Below are 12,818 nucleotides of genomic sequence, written 5' to 3'. Positions count from 1 at the left end.
TCTGTGCTAGATATGCAATATTTGCTTAAAAGCACATATTTGACTTTTGAACATTTGGCAATGGTCTTTTCTTTTTAACCAGGGAATGTCCATAAAATCAGAAGTGGCTTATTCACTGGAGCAAGACATTTTTAATGTTGTTCAATATAAAAAAAATTGCAGTGAGTAGATAATCGGTGTTTATATACTCTACAGTTGAATACACCTGGTACGTGAAGTGTTCAGAATTTAAATTCATGCTAAGGACCTTCTCCAGAGGTTTGGGTTTTTTCTGTATACATGTGCACACCTGCACATTTACTTGGGTCTATAAAAACCCCTGTACCAGCCTGTGCAGTTCCTTGAATTTTTCAGGTTGTTTCATTGTAAGAATAATGCGTGCCGATCAAGTAGGGCCTAGTCTTCAGTATTTACCTCTGCTTTCTAACCGAACGACTAACGTCGGGTTGAGTATTTGTGCCGCTAAAACTGTATCGTGCAGATATCCACGGAAAGCAGATGCCTGCGGCTCGTGAGCAGCACTGTACCAAAGCCATTGCCAAATGCACGCTCACACGCGTGGGTTGCAGTCCAGGTGTTACAGATGAGCGAAGGCAGGGGGAGCAGTGCAGGGATTTGCCTTAGCCGTGAGTCCCTGCAAGGGTCGGGATAAAAACTGAGGCTGTACTTGGGCGGGTCGTGAACCACGCTGGCTTATTTGACCTTAAACTGCTTCACTGAGCAAAGGAGGAAAATGCGAAAGGTAAGAGGTTTGATTCATTTGTCATAGCAAGTGCCAGAGTGATCTGCAGAGCATCTCAAAATACTCTTAACTAATGCTCTTGATCTGCAAAGCGAGGGCACCGGGAGCGGGGTCCCCTCTCCCGCGCTGGCGCTGTGTCGTGCTAAGGGAGCCGCAGCCACGCAGGAGCCCTGAGCAGCCCCGTTCTGCCCAAGGGAGAGGTCCCCTCCGGGCTGCAGCCCTGCCCGAGCGCTTCCCTCCGGGTTCTGCTCCAAGGTGAGCGCTGGGCGATGGGAGGGCAGCGCAGGGGTGCGACGGGCCCCGGGGCGGGTGGTCCTCACGGCTGGAAGCCGTCTCTGAAGCAGGTTCCTCCTCTTGGCGCAGCCTCTCGCCAGCCGCCAGCCTCCGCTGCCGACACTGCTGCCAGGAGGGAGGGTTCCTTCTGTATGGGTAGAAGCTTCCTTTAAAGAAATCCGGGATTCAGAGCATGCTGGAGACGATGAAGTGGCAGTACGAGTGTGCAGCAGCAGGCTGAACTAGATCCACTCAGCCTTTTAGAGAAGGCAAGAGCTGGTAACCAGGAGGCAGCTGAACCCCCGCGGCACTCCTGGGCTGCACAAGACCTGGGGCGCCAGGGAAGTCCCAGGTGAACAATGCAGTAGTGATTGTAGGGAACCGAGAGCTGACAAGTCATTGTTTACAATACCTAAAATATTTATAAATGGCACTTGGGTGTTTAACAGTTAGGGAAATGAATCCTTTGGTTAGGGACATGCCGCCTTGCACAAGTTGTTGTATTGCTCTACATAAAACACACTTCAAGTACCCTGGTTTTATACACTGTTAGAAAAATAAATCAAATTTCCCAAGAACACTCCATAACTTCTGAGCTCATATCATACTGATGAGGTCATCTGTTTACTCTCTGACAGCTGTATTTATGGGATGGATACGGGGGGTTGATCTGTGGTAAGGACACGGCCCTTACCCCGTCCTGTCAGCTTGCCCCCCGTGATGTTCCGGACGGTCCCCCCCACTCGCGTACTCCCCTTCTCCCTCACTTGTTTCGCACGCTGGCAGTGCCACAGGTGCTCGTTGGTACAACACGGCCATGGGGCGACGCGAGCCAGATCTGTGCCTGGGACGTGGCATTACTGTTCCTGTGTCTGGGTCCTTTAAGGCCACCGATTTCTAAAATGGTCAGAGGACTTGAACCAGAATACGGAATTGAGTTGAATTTGGCAATTCCAGCCTCAGAGAACTGCTCTACTGCTGCTGGTGTGGCTGTTCAAGATGTACCATTTGCACGCTTCCAAACCATGGGTATGCCTGGAATCTGAGCAGGTGGAATTTGGGTAAGAAGCAAACCCACCACAATGGATAATATTATGGTTTTGGAAATGCTACCCGTGGTAATTTCTGCTCTCCTGCCCAATGCTAGTTAGTAATTAACTTCAAAGTGAAAAAATGTAGGTGGCACCTAGGGAAAAACAAGATATGCACCCAAAAAAAGAGGAGGGACTAATTAAACTGAACATATGTGAAAAAAGCAAACTATCTAACAGTGCTGCCACTGGCAAAACTCATTTTTGGCTCATCAGAAAGGCTTTTTTTAACTCCCTAAACTGTCAGGTATTCTCAGTAGCTTGTCACTGGATGCTGACGGTTGTGCCTCAGGTGTATCGTTACTGGCTTAGAGCCGAAATCACACCTCGTGACATTCCACAGGCTAAATGGATGCGTTTCAGCAGTGGAAGGAAATTGCCAGCTGTGCACTACGGACGCGGTATGAGAAGGATTGTTTGAAGTCCGGCTCCCGGAACCGGGCACCAAGCCTGTGGCATCGCTAGCAGGGATGTAGGGTGGTGATCTCCACATCCGTCACCTGCAAAGTTTGCAGCAGGGAGCACCGTGCAGGCGGTGCGCGCGTCTCTCTCACACACGTGCTCGTGCTGCGAGGCGGGTTTCTCTGGCTGGGAATTGTCTGCAGTGTTTCGCAGGCTCAGCCGTACCAACCGAGTGCGACCGAGCCCTCCGCCTGCCTGGGGGGCTGTGCCAGCCGGGCTCCCAGCCACCCCGCCGTGCCGTGGGCTCCCTGGAGCTGCCTGGGGAGCTGGCGGGGGCCGTCCCGCAGCAAAACGCCTGGGCAGCGAGGGCTGCCCCGGGCCAGGGGTCTGCTGGCACAGCCCTGCGCGCGGCCGGGCGGCACGGCCTCTGCTGCGGAGGTGCCGGACCCGTGCCCCGTGGCGGGGCGAGCTCTTGGGTGGTCGGGCACCAGTTTGTTTTAGTCTACATCATCTGTTACTGATATGTTAAACAATTCGAAATGGCACTGGCTGGTCTTAAAAGCAGAGTAAGAATCCTTGGAGTGTCTCGTTCTTTAGAAATGTTTCGGTGTGCTGGGCTCCTCGGGCTCCTCTGGGAACGGCACAAACTAGTTTCATTCCTGCAGACAACTTTGGAGCATTTTCTGTTCAGTAATTTACATTTTTCAGAGATTTCATTTGTATTAACAACTGATCTCTCCTATGAAAGACACTTTCCCCCTAAGCCTGTTTCTTCTGTGGAGACCAATTAACTAAGACATTGTTTTCTTCAAGGAACTAGTAATTTTAATTACTGGTAAAATTATTTGCAGGCAGTTGGCCTTGTACAGAGCTTTCTAAACTATGAAAGTTTTGCCTTTGAAACCTTTGTGACTTTTTTTGTTGTTGTTTCTGTATGCCCACTTCTGACACTTTCCAAGGAAAAGCTCAGGCGTAAGCGAGTACATAGAGGTATTAATGCAAATGAAGTCTACTTTCCTTGCTCTATTTTCTGTTCTCTAAGTCAGTTTAGGGTCTTGTTTTCAGGTACAGCTGCTGTTTTAATGAAAAGTCTTGCACGATTGCTTTAAGCAAGGGAAAAAGACATAGCGTAGAGGTATTTGTATGAAAAAAATCTTGTTGAAAAGGAAATTTAATGCTGGAACTGATTTTTCAGATATGACAATTGATCCTTTCTGCCCTGTTAGTGTCTCATACTCTGGCCAGTGCAAAAACCACGGAATGAAATCTAATCTCTGTCCCCCCCTCCCTTCTTCGGCTTATTCCCTGCCTGTGCTTTGGTAGCTCTACCATGGGAAACGCCTGGTCACTTCGGTACTCGGGTAGAGAGTTTTCATCAGCATCCCAAATGCACCTTCTGTCTGCTCCGCACGTCTTTCCTCAAAGCATCCAATTTCCAGTGTTGCTTTTACTTCTAGAAAGAGCACGACGTACTTTCTCCAGTCGCAAAGAAATCTGGATGTTGTTTTGTTGTGGTTTGCAGCGCGGACATTGGATCGTTACGGTGGAAGGACCACAGAATGGCTGAGTTCAGCGGGTGTTGGTAACGTCGCCTTTGACCTGGAGGGTGCTAGCACCAGGGTCAGAACTGTTTGTTAGCAATGAACTGGAATTTGTTCGGGGGACACCTCCTTTTTTTCCCCCACAGTGATTTATCCGAGTGGGCAGAATACTAATTTCAGTGTGTTTTATGGGCTTTTTCTGCTTTCAGGAACCAAAAATGGGAAATGACCAAGGAGAATGTTTTTAACCTGAACAAATTCTGACTGTTTGCATTTTGTCGTGCAGATGTGCCTGCCCCTCAGCACGAATGCTGCAGGGTTAGTGGGGTCCTTGTGCAGGGGCATCTCCTGTCTCGTCGGCTAATCCTGTTTCAAGCTGTAAGCTCCACAAATCCTCTAGCCATAATGGGAAATATTCCTGCCAGAAAAGACATTTGCAAAATAACAGAGCTAACCAATTGGTTTGAAAAGTGACCATGAGGATTGGTGATCTCCTTTGATCCATGGGAAAGACCGAAGCTTCCTCTTGCTCGTTTTTATTAAAGCTCTGAGTGATGTGACAGCATTGCCCGTGTTGTGACAGTGACTTACTGATGCAGTTTTGCAAAGGTGGGGTGCACACTTCTCTATGGGTTTTTCCAGAGGCGTGCTCAGGGCAAATGCTCATCACCCCTGGAAGTCGTGACAGTATCCAGGGAAGTACAACAGGCTGTCAGCACCTCCCTTCAGTGGAGCAGCGTCCAGTCCCTGAGTCGCCGGTCTGCAGCCGGGGTGCTGCACTGATGCTTTCTGCGCTGCACTGAATTCCTCAGCATCACAACACGTGGGCGTTAAGCTGAGAGGGCTGTCTGGTCACAAAAAGCTGGCTCAGCCTCGGGGGAAGAGGCTGCCGTGACGTGTGTTGGTGGGATTCAGAGGTAATGACAATATTTTGTGAATACGAGTGTCAGAGCTTTCTGAGTTCTGCCACAAAAGGAAGAAGTGTGAGTCAGAGGGGAAGAGCTGAAGGCAAGAGACGCTTTGCAAGGCCCCTCACCTGAAACGCAAGGGAAAAAGGTGTTTCTCAGGAGGCTGGAAGAGGCGGCTCTGCGTCAGCCCGCAGACCACAGCCAGGGCACAGGGGCTGGCGCTGGACCAGAGGAGCGGTGGGGGCGGTCGGCCCTTCCTGGCCGGGCGCTGAGGCGGCCCACGCCGGGGAGCGGGACGGGATGCTGGCCGGTGCTGCTCGCAGCCACGGGTGGTTTCCGGGCTGTACTTCGTACGGGGCTTGAGGGGCTCCACGCAGGGTCCGCTGAGTCCTGCGGTGAGCTGCGTCCCAGACCTTTCTGGGTATTTCTTCTAAGGTTTCCATTAGCCCAGCAGACTGTTGGTGCAAATGAGACCGTAACCGAAACACGACCCAAACAGAAAGTAACTGCTGGGGGTACCAGGGGCTGTCAGCAGATCTGCAACCCTTTGTGTACAGCTTTATTTCCCTTCCTCCCCCATTGAAGTTTTCAGGAAGTGAAACAAAACAAAGGAAAAAACCACCTGTAAGCCTTGCTAAGTGAAATCTTCCCCATTTTTATTGCTTCAGGACTGTGAAATTAATGACATGCATGGAAGATGTGCGTTGGCAGAGCCTACTATGCATTTATGGTTCACATCTGTCGCACTGCACGATGCCTCACCGCAGACCTTGGTTCAGGGGTCATAGTCGTAAGGAGCACACATCCTGACTAATATCCGCAGAGCAGCACCCAGCAATCGTGAACACTGGTTTCTGCGCAGCCAGGAAGAGAGTTGTGGCTTTGAATCCAGTTAAGGAATTATATTACAGCAGGATCGCTCGCAGCTAAGTTTTGCTAATTTGAAAAAAGACCCCAGAAAATAACAGCATAATTAATTCTGTAATTGCTTCTAGAAGAAGACTTCAAGCTCTCCTGCCCTACGTCTTTTTTTTTTTTTTTAATTTTTTTAATTTCCAGTGACCCAAGTTTCTGTTGCAAAGCCCGGTCGTGGCACTCATCTAGCTTAGCATGCTCTAGCTCCACTCTGCTGCAGTTTTGCTTTGAGTCAGAAATGCAGTGTTGCACTGTGGTAAGATTATCCTATTTGGGATACAATTTTGCTTATTTTCCTTCTGGTTTAAAGTTTGTTTTGGAGTACCTCTGTTGCTTTTCGTAGGCAAATGTCTGAACAAAAGCTTACACTCTGGGAAAAACAATCAAACCAAGACAAAGTGGATAAGAAAGCACAAATGTCTGGACGAGTACAATTAAGATAGCCACCCAAATCTCTCTTTATTCTCAGCTAGCAGGAAAGCACCCAAAGATCAGGGCTCTGACGAGCTGCAGCCATGCGGCTGCTGTGCTGGGCACATGTGTGAGCCCGTGATGCTGAAAACGAGACACGGACGTGTCTGGACTGCGGGGGACTCAAGGAAGAGACCAGATCTGGTTCAGAAGCTGGGAGCAGGAACAAGTTTGCCTCCACGGTGGCCTGGATGGTGGTGGGGAGCGACAGGCTGCTCCTTCTCTTGATGGGGACGGGGCTGGCAGCTCCCTGGCACCTACCGGTCGGGGGGGGCTGATAGCAGTGCAAGGTAACAACAACTCGCCTTGGAGCTCTGAAACTACAACAGAGGCATTTTTAGTTTCATCTCTTCAAATGAGTAATGCTGAAGATGAAACAGCAGCATTCCTTGGGGACATTGACTTGGTTAAAGAATAGATGCTCACCACCAAAAAAACCCCAACCCTCAAGCAGGTCAGCAGAGAGAGAAGCTAGAGCAGAACTTATGTCAGGGACATTTGCCATCAACAAATACAGCTGTTTGGTTTAGGGATCCTCGGTGTAACACGCGGTGCCTGGGAGTCAGGCCGATACAGTGAGGAGTGCTGCTGCCGGGTGATGACAAGTCTCTCTGCGGGCGGACGGGTCGTGCTGTCAGCCGCTTTCTTCAAAGCTGCCACTGCTGCTGCAGGAGTGAAACCTCATGGTACTCATGGGATCCGACACGTAGCCTGCAAGAACACAGAACCCCAGATGGGTTTGGGTGGGCAGGGACCTCCCAGCCCATCCAGTGCCACCCCTGCCCTGGGCAGGGACACCCTCCACTAGCCCAGGTTGCCCAAAGCCCCATCCAACCTGGCCTTGAACGCTGCCAGGGATGGGGCATGGACGGGGAAGCTGCAGAGAGAAGTTCATGTGTGCATCACCATAGCAGCGATTCTGCCCCACTGCAGTGACATTGTGCGTATCAGTTTGAGATAAATAGACACAGATCACGCCGATACCATTTTGCTGGCTGCAAACTTCCATTCAATATAATCTGCTGAGGAAAAATTTAAAATAAACAGCCCCTGTCATTCATGCAATGAATTCACAATAATCAAGCACAAAGAAGCTTTGGTGACTGACATAGAAACATTAATCTCAATGTTTTAATAACAGGGTGGAAGTTTGCCATTAAAAAAACCCAGAAAACCTTTTGCCCTTTCAACTAGAGCTTTGGAGGGCTCAAAATAAGCATTCTGATAAGTGTTTTTAGAATATTTTAGCTCTTGCCACTACAAAACAGAAAGCGACTGCTCTTGCCAGCACTGTATTTCCAATGAGCTGCTCTAACAACGCCAACGAAACCGTTTCTCCCTTTCCACGGTGGCATTGGTCAGCTGCTCCCGGTGTTCTTATTTTACTGAACTAACATTAAAGATCCAGTGGAGCCAACTCAATTTTCTTTGAACTCGGCATTGTACAGAGATGCTCAGATGCTCGGGAAACGAGAGCAGATTAAACTGGAACATAAAAACTTTCAGGGGTGCACGGTGGGGTGGGAGAAGCATTAGAAAATGTTGCTAAGGCTCTTGCGTGCCAAATTCCTATTGCCAAACATAAGACGCACAGGTCCACAAAATTAAGGCTCTGGTAATTACAACAGTACTGACCATGGCATCCCTAAGCTGTAATCCATAAGCAACCTTGGTTTATCTCCTAATCGTGACATACTATGCGTTGAAAGCTGGCAGCGAAGCTTTTCCGCATGGGAATGTCACTCATATCCTAACTAAGCTGGGCTCTAACGCTGCGACTGCCCTGGCGCGTGCTGAACGTGCCCCGTGAGGTGAAGGTAGCGCGTGTCATCGCCGAAGCCACAGCCGTGGTGCAGCACTGTGTATGTGAGGACCGATGGTCTGCGACGGGCACCGTACCGGAGCGGGACGTACTTCCGAGCACTCTCCAGCCGTGGTGACGATGCTTCGCACTGTGCCGCCGCACACCGATCACGCTGGGTGGGGGACTGTCTGCTGCTCCACCATCACTTCCATTTGCCTTGCTGCTGCCACACAGTGGGGAACCTTCACTTTAATAAGTGCTCCAACCCTCTCGAATGTATCCTACGTGTTTCTCTTTTCTTTGTAGTGCCCGTGAGTTTCATACCAGCCGGGATTAAGACCATGAGGCTATGCCACAGCCTGGGCTTGCACCGTCGCATAACCGGTCAGGGAGTGCACGCACTGCCTTGTGTTGCAGGACAGCTTCTGTGCTGCAAGTGGTGCCAGGGCCACCTTTGCAGCTGGGAAGCTTTGGTGACTGTTGCAGCAGCATCGTGAGCTGGTCTGCCAGCCTCTGAGCGCTGCAGTGAGCAAGGAGAAGCCAAAGTTAAACTCCGTGTTTACACCCGTCTTCTTAATTTTTAGAGGATGTACAGTTTTCTTTGGGCATTGTGCATCTGCCTCGTGCGATTTCACTGCTTTCAACGTACTGTTTAACTCACCATTTGTGAGACTTCCCGTGAAGAGCAGATCCTTGGCTTTCACTGAAGAAGTCAGGGCTGAATTCCTATTTTCAAATACACTCAATGAAGGAAATTGTTCACTATCAGAAAGGCTCTTGCAGGAATGGGAGCAGGGTGCTTTTGGGGCTTTTATTGAGAAAGGAAAACAGTGAATGTATTCTTTATTGTTACAGGCTGCAAGTGCAAATGAGGATAATGGAAAGCATTAGGCAAAAAGCAAATAGAAAGAAAAAGGATCAAAATGGACATGAATGGGGAGTGACAGTAGTGAAATTGGTTTATGTGGCATAAAGAGTACAAATATTTGCAATCATTAGACCAAGGGCTCTAATAAAAAAGTGCTCAGAGCTTTCTGTCTTGTGGTGTGCCGCTACACATTGCAATGGCTTGATCACTCTGCCAGGATCTTGGAGCATGGGATGCAGGCAGAGCGAGGGGTGGCTGGGCTGCAGAGCGCTATGCTGGGCCTCCGGAGCAGCTGGGTTTGGTGCTTTGCAACAAGGGATGGTGATTCTGCTGATCCTCGCGATACATATCCTGGTCACACTGCAGGACTCAACTTCGAGCTGTGTAAGCCTGCTGTAATGAAGTATGTGGCGAGGAGTAGCTTTTCCAGCCCTGTTGTGTCCAGCAGGCAGGATCTTCACTTTCCTCTGTACCACCATGGCTTTTTCCATTGCTGCCTGCGCCAGCGCAAGGCTCAGCTTGGCCAGCTCCTGGCCGTGACCGGGCTGTGCTGCACCACGGCTCTGGTATCCTGACCAGCAACGTGGAGGTCTGGCTGGGGCCACCTCCCTTCCCGCTAGCATGCTTTGGCTCCCTTCCGTGGAAACTATAATTCAAGGAATAGGTATCTTTGAAAATAAATCTTGAGGTCTCATGAGTGGAGTCTGAAATCACTCCTTAATCCCTCAGCTTGAATGTAGCCATGGAGAGTCTCTTCTCCGCCAACCCTTCATTCCCTTGTGGCCCCTTTTAATACAGACTTGAGAAACCCTCTCCAGTCTTGCCTGGATGGTCTTACTCCAGGAGTTCAATAAACATTTCTGTTTCATTCTTGTTTTCTTCCTCTTCAAGTTTTCCAGTGCCAAGTACCTGATGAAAGCTGTGCCCCGAGGAACTGCTCTCTGCAGCTGTGGAATCCGCATACGACAAGTCATAACAAAGTTTTTGTTCTTTTCCCAGTTTCATAGAATCATACGACGGTTTGGGTTGGAAGGGACCTCAAAGCCCATCTAGTTCCATCCCCCTGCCATGGGCAGGGACACCCTTCACGGGACCAGGTTTTCTCACCCCGTGAACTCAGTTCAGAGGAGAGGAGGGAGTGCAAGAGTCGTGCTGAGGCCAGGGGAAAAAAACAGCAAAGATGACGAGCTGATGAGCTGCTGATATATGTCGCAGACAGATGTATGTCTCCTGGTGACAAGGCAGGTTGGAAAGTGGCAGATGCCAGGAGACGAGCGAGAAGGCCCCACGGCAGGAGACAGCAGCAAACCCTGAGGATGGCAACACCATAAAGTCAATGGGTCCACTCAACGCAGTTGCCACGTGAACATACAGAAAAATGTATCTGAGCATAGAGCATACAGAAGAATGTATGTTTTCCTTGCAGGTACGCCTCAGAGAGCAGAGACTTTGCGTGGCACAAACCAACTCTGCTCAGAGCAAATGCAGGGACACCTTCCTGCTGGGGCTCCTGGGGGGCAGCGGCCGTGGTGTACCTGTCTCCTTAGCGGTCGTGTTGTCCATCAAAGCCCAGCCCCGGTCCCCGGTACTGAGGATGTCACTGTCGTTCTCTGTCACGTCAGTCTCACGGCTCCTGCCGTTTTGGTTTGCCTCTGTCCGTCACATGCCAGCGTGATATGAGTTTTGATGAAAGACGCCTGTACCCAGCTCTCAGAGCAGGCAGTGCCACGGCCTCGTTCCCTGCCTGGGCTGGGGCACTGCTGTAGGAGTGAATCAGCCCGGTTTTGCATCTGGTGTCGCCGGGCGCACTGCGGTGCTCTGGTACAGTGACCCCTCCAGCAGTGGTGACAGAAGTCACCTTCTTGCATTGCTCTGTCTCCGGGGTCCCCTGACCTTTCACAGCTGTCACACGAGAGCCAGGGTGTCTGCGTTGCTCTGGGCGGATGGTGGAAGCACGGTCTGCGGTGCTGTCGTCAGGCAAAGGTAACCGCCGCGGATGCCGTGCTGAGGTTTCTCAGCAAATACAGCAGGCACAGCGGATGGCCCTGGCTGTGAATCAGTGCTGAAACGGGGAAGTGGTGTCCTGTTGACGTGGCCCTGGAGCAGCTTAGGATGTTCAGGCAAACAGGTCAGCTGGTGCCGGTGGAAGGAGCAGCACCGCGGGCAGGAGCTGGAGGCTTTCCACAACCCGGCACTCGGTAGGTGCAGTCCTCCTGCCGTGTTGCTGCACAGAAGGGAAAGCGTAAAGAACCAAGCAGTGAGTTTGAGCCGTTTAGAAAGGGTGGGCGAGAAGCAGACTCCCAAGGAGCAGCCTGCAAGACAAGACCCGAGCAAAGGCTGTTCAGCAAGAGAGGTTTACTGGGGGTGATTGCAAATGCAGGGGCTAGGAAATGCCGGAAAGCCATTTGTGTGGCGATGCATGGACGCACACTTGAACGTGGTAGGACAGAAAACCAGGCAGGCAAGAGGAAGAAGCAGTCAGGGCATCTCTGCTCTGGAGGGGAGCACAACGACGGGATGTCCTCTGAGAGAGGAGTGTGAATGGTGAAAAGGATATGTTGTGTCATTTTATGCTCCTGTGGTACTCCAGAAATAGGACTGTCTTGCCCACTTTTTGCAGAAGCAGCCTTGAGGATATAATGCCACATCTTCTCCCTGTTCACAGATCCATGCACGTAGAAGAAAGGACCAGGTCAGCTCGGAAGCGCTTGGGGCGCACGTGCCGTGAAAGGAGCCGTGAGCTGCAAGGAGCAGAGGGTGGGACCTCGCCAGCTCTGGCTGACCACAACCAGCAGCCTCCACACTACATTCGTTTTATCATGAGACTTTTTGGTACCTCAGAAGACTGTAGCTCTGCACTGGTTAAACATACCCAGATGCTCAGAGGAGTATTCTGCACACACTCACCATTTTTGTCGATTGGTGGGTACTGGAAGTTTCTTCTCATGTCATCCAAAGACAGACCCTGAGAAGGGTGTTGCCCAGTGCTGCAAATTAAATAGGAGGTGTCAGTTTAGATAAGACTGATAAAGTCACATCTCCAGGCCATGAGAACTTTTTCTACACAGCTGGAAGGAAAAGACAGTAACATGAAATACATCAGCCCGATTCCCAGCCACTGGCATTTGCAGTAAGCAAAAAGCAAGAAAAAGTTATGAAGCAAAGACATGAATCACACGCGTGCTCGCATTTCATCCATTCTCAAAGTACCTTCCCTCAAATGTAGTGTTTGGGGCTTCACAATTGTTTGCATGTTGTTATTTTAGAAGCAATTCTAGGCATCATTCCAGGATCACTGTAATGTATTTTATGCACCACTGCTAACAGATTCCTGCAAATAAGTTTCTCTGGCAAGGAAGGTCTCTGAATTTTCTTCCAGTCATTGACCAAACCACTGTCCTGATCATAAGCAGCTATCTTGTACAGCAGTGTCCCCTACCAGCTCTTCTCAGGTCACGGGCAGACAGAGACCAAGCGCACACAAATCCAAGAAGCCCAAACTGTTCTCATTTAGCCCTTGGTTCATTTATTTCCAAAGGAATAAAGCAAGGGACGATGGTTACGGTGGCAGAGCCGGTGGCACAGGGAAGCAGTGCAACACCTGGAGGACCTGGAGGTGCCCCACAACAGCTTAGATATATGATGGAGAGCCCAGACCTATATTTGATTGGGGGACTAAAGAGGACCTACTGGATTTAAGTGCTCCGTGAAAATAATGCCTTAGTGTTGTGCTTTAAAAAGACGCTCTGCCTTCACTGGGTATGCTTACGTAAGCCTTGAGAAGCCTTTTACTTGAAAATACC

At 50.2% G+C, this 12,818-nt stretch overlaps 1 protein-coding gene across 3 annotated transcripts in view; it reads right to left on the bottom strand.

The window, feature by feature from the left end:
• Positions 1-5,611: 5,611 nt before the first annotated feature.
• Positions 5,612-12,818, bottom strand: part of TNNI3K (TNNI3 interacting kinase) — a 99,385-nt gene continuing 92,178 nt past the window's right edge. The window contains exons 24-25 of one of the 3 annotated variants that reach the window (XM_054834518.1): positions 11,923-12,002; positions 5,612-7,054 (exon numbers count right to left, since the gene is read on the bottom strand). In XM_054834518.1, the coding sequence (XP_054690493.1) occupies positions 6,978-7,054; positions 11,923-12,002 (157 nt within the window). In that variant the 3' untranslated portion in view covers positions 5,612-6,977. Of the gene's footprint in view, positions 7,055-11,046; positions 12,003-12,818 lie in introns of those variants that run through there. The other 2 variants (XM_054834519.1, XM_054834517.1) reach the window with 2 other exon arrangements.

The sequence above is a fragment of the Grus americana genome, chromosome 8 (assembly GCF_028858705.1).
Source record: "Grus americana isolate bGruAme1 chromosome 8, bGruAme1.mat, whole genome shotgun sequence".
Taxonomy (NCBI): Eukaryota; Metazoa; Chordata; class Aves; order Gruiformes; family Gruidae; genus Grus; species Grus americana.
Note: the sequence above shows the minus strand (reverse complement) of the source record. Positions and strands in the feature narration are given on the sequence as shown.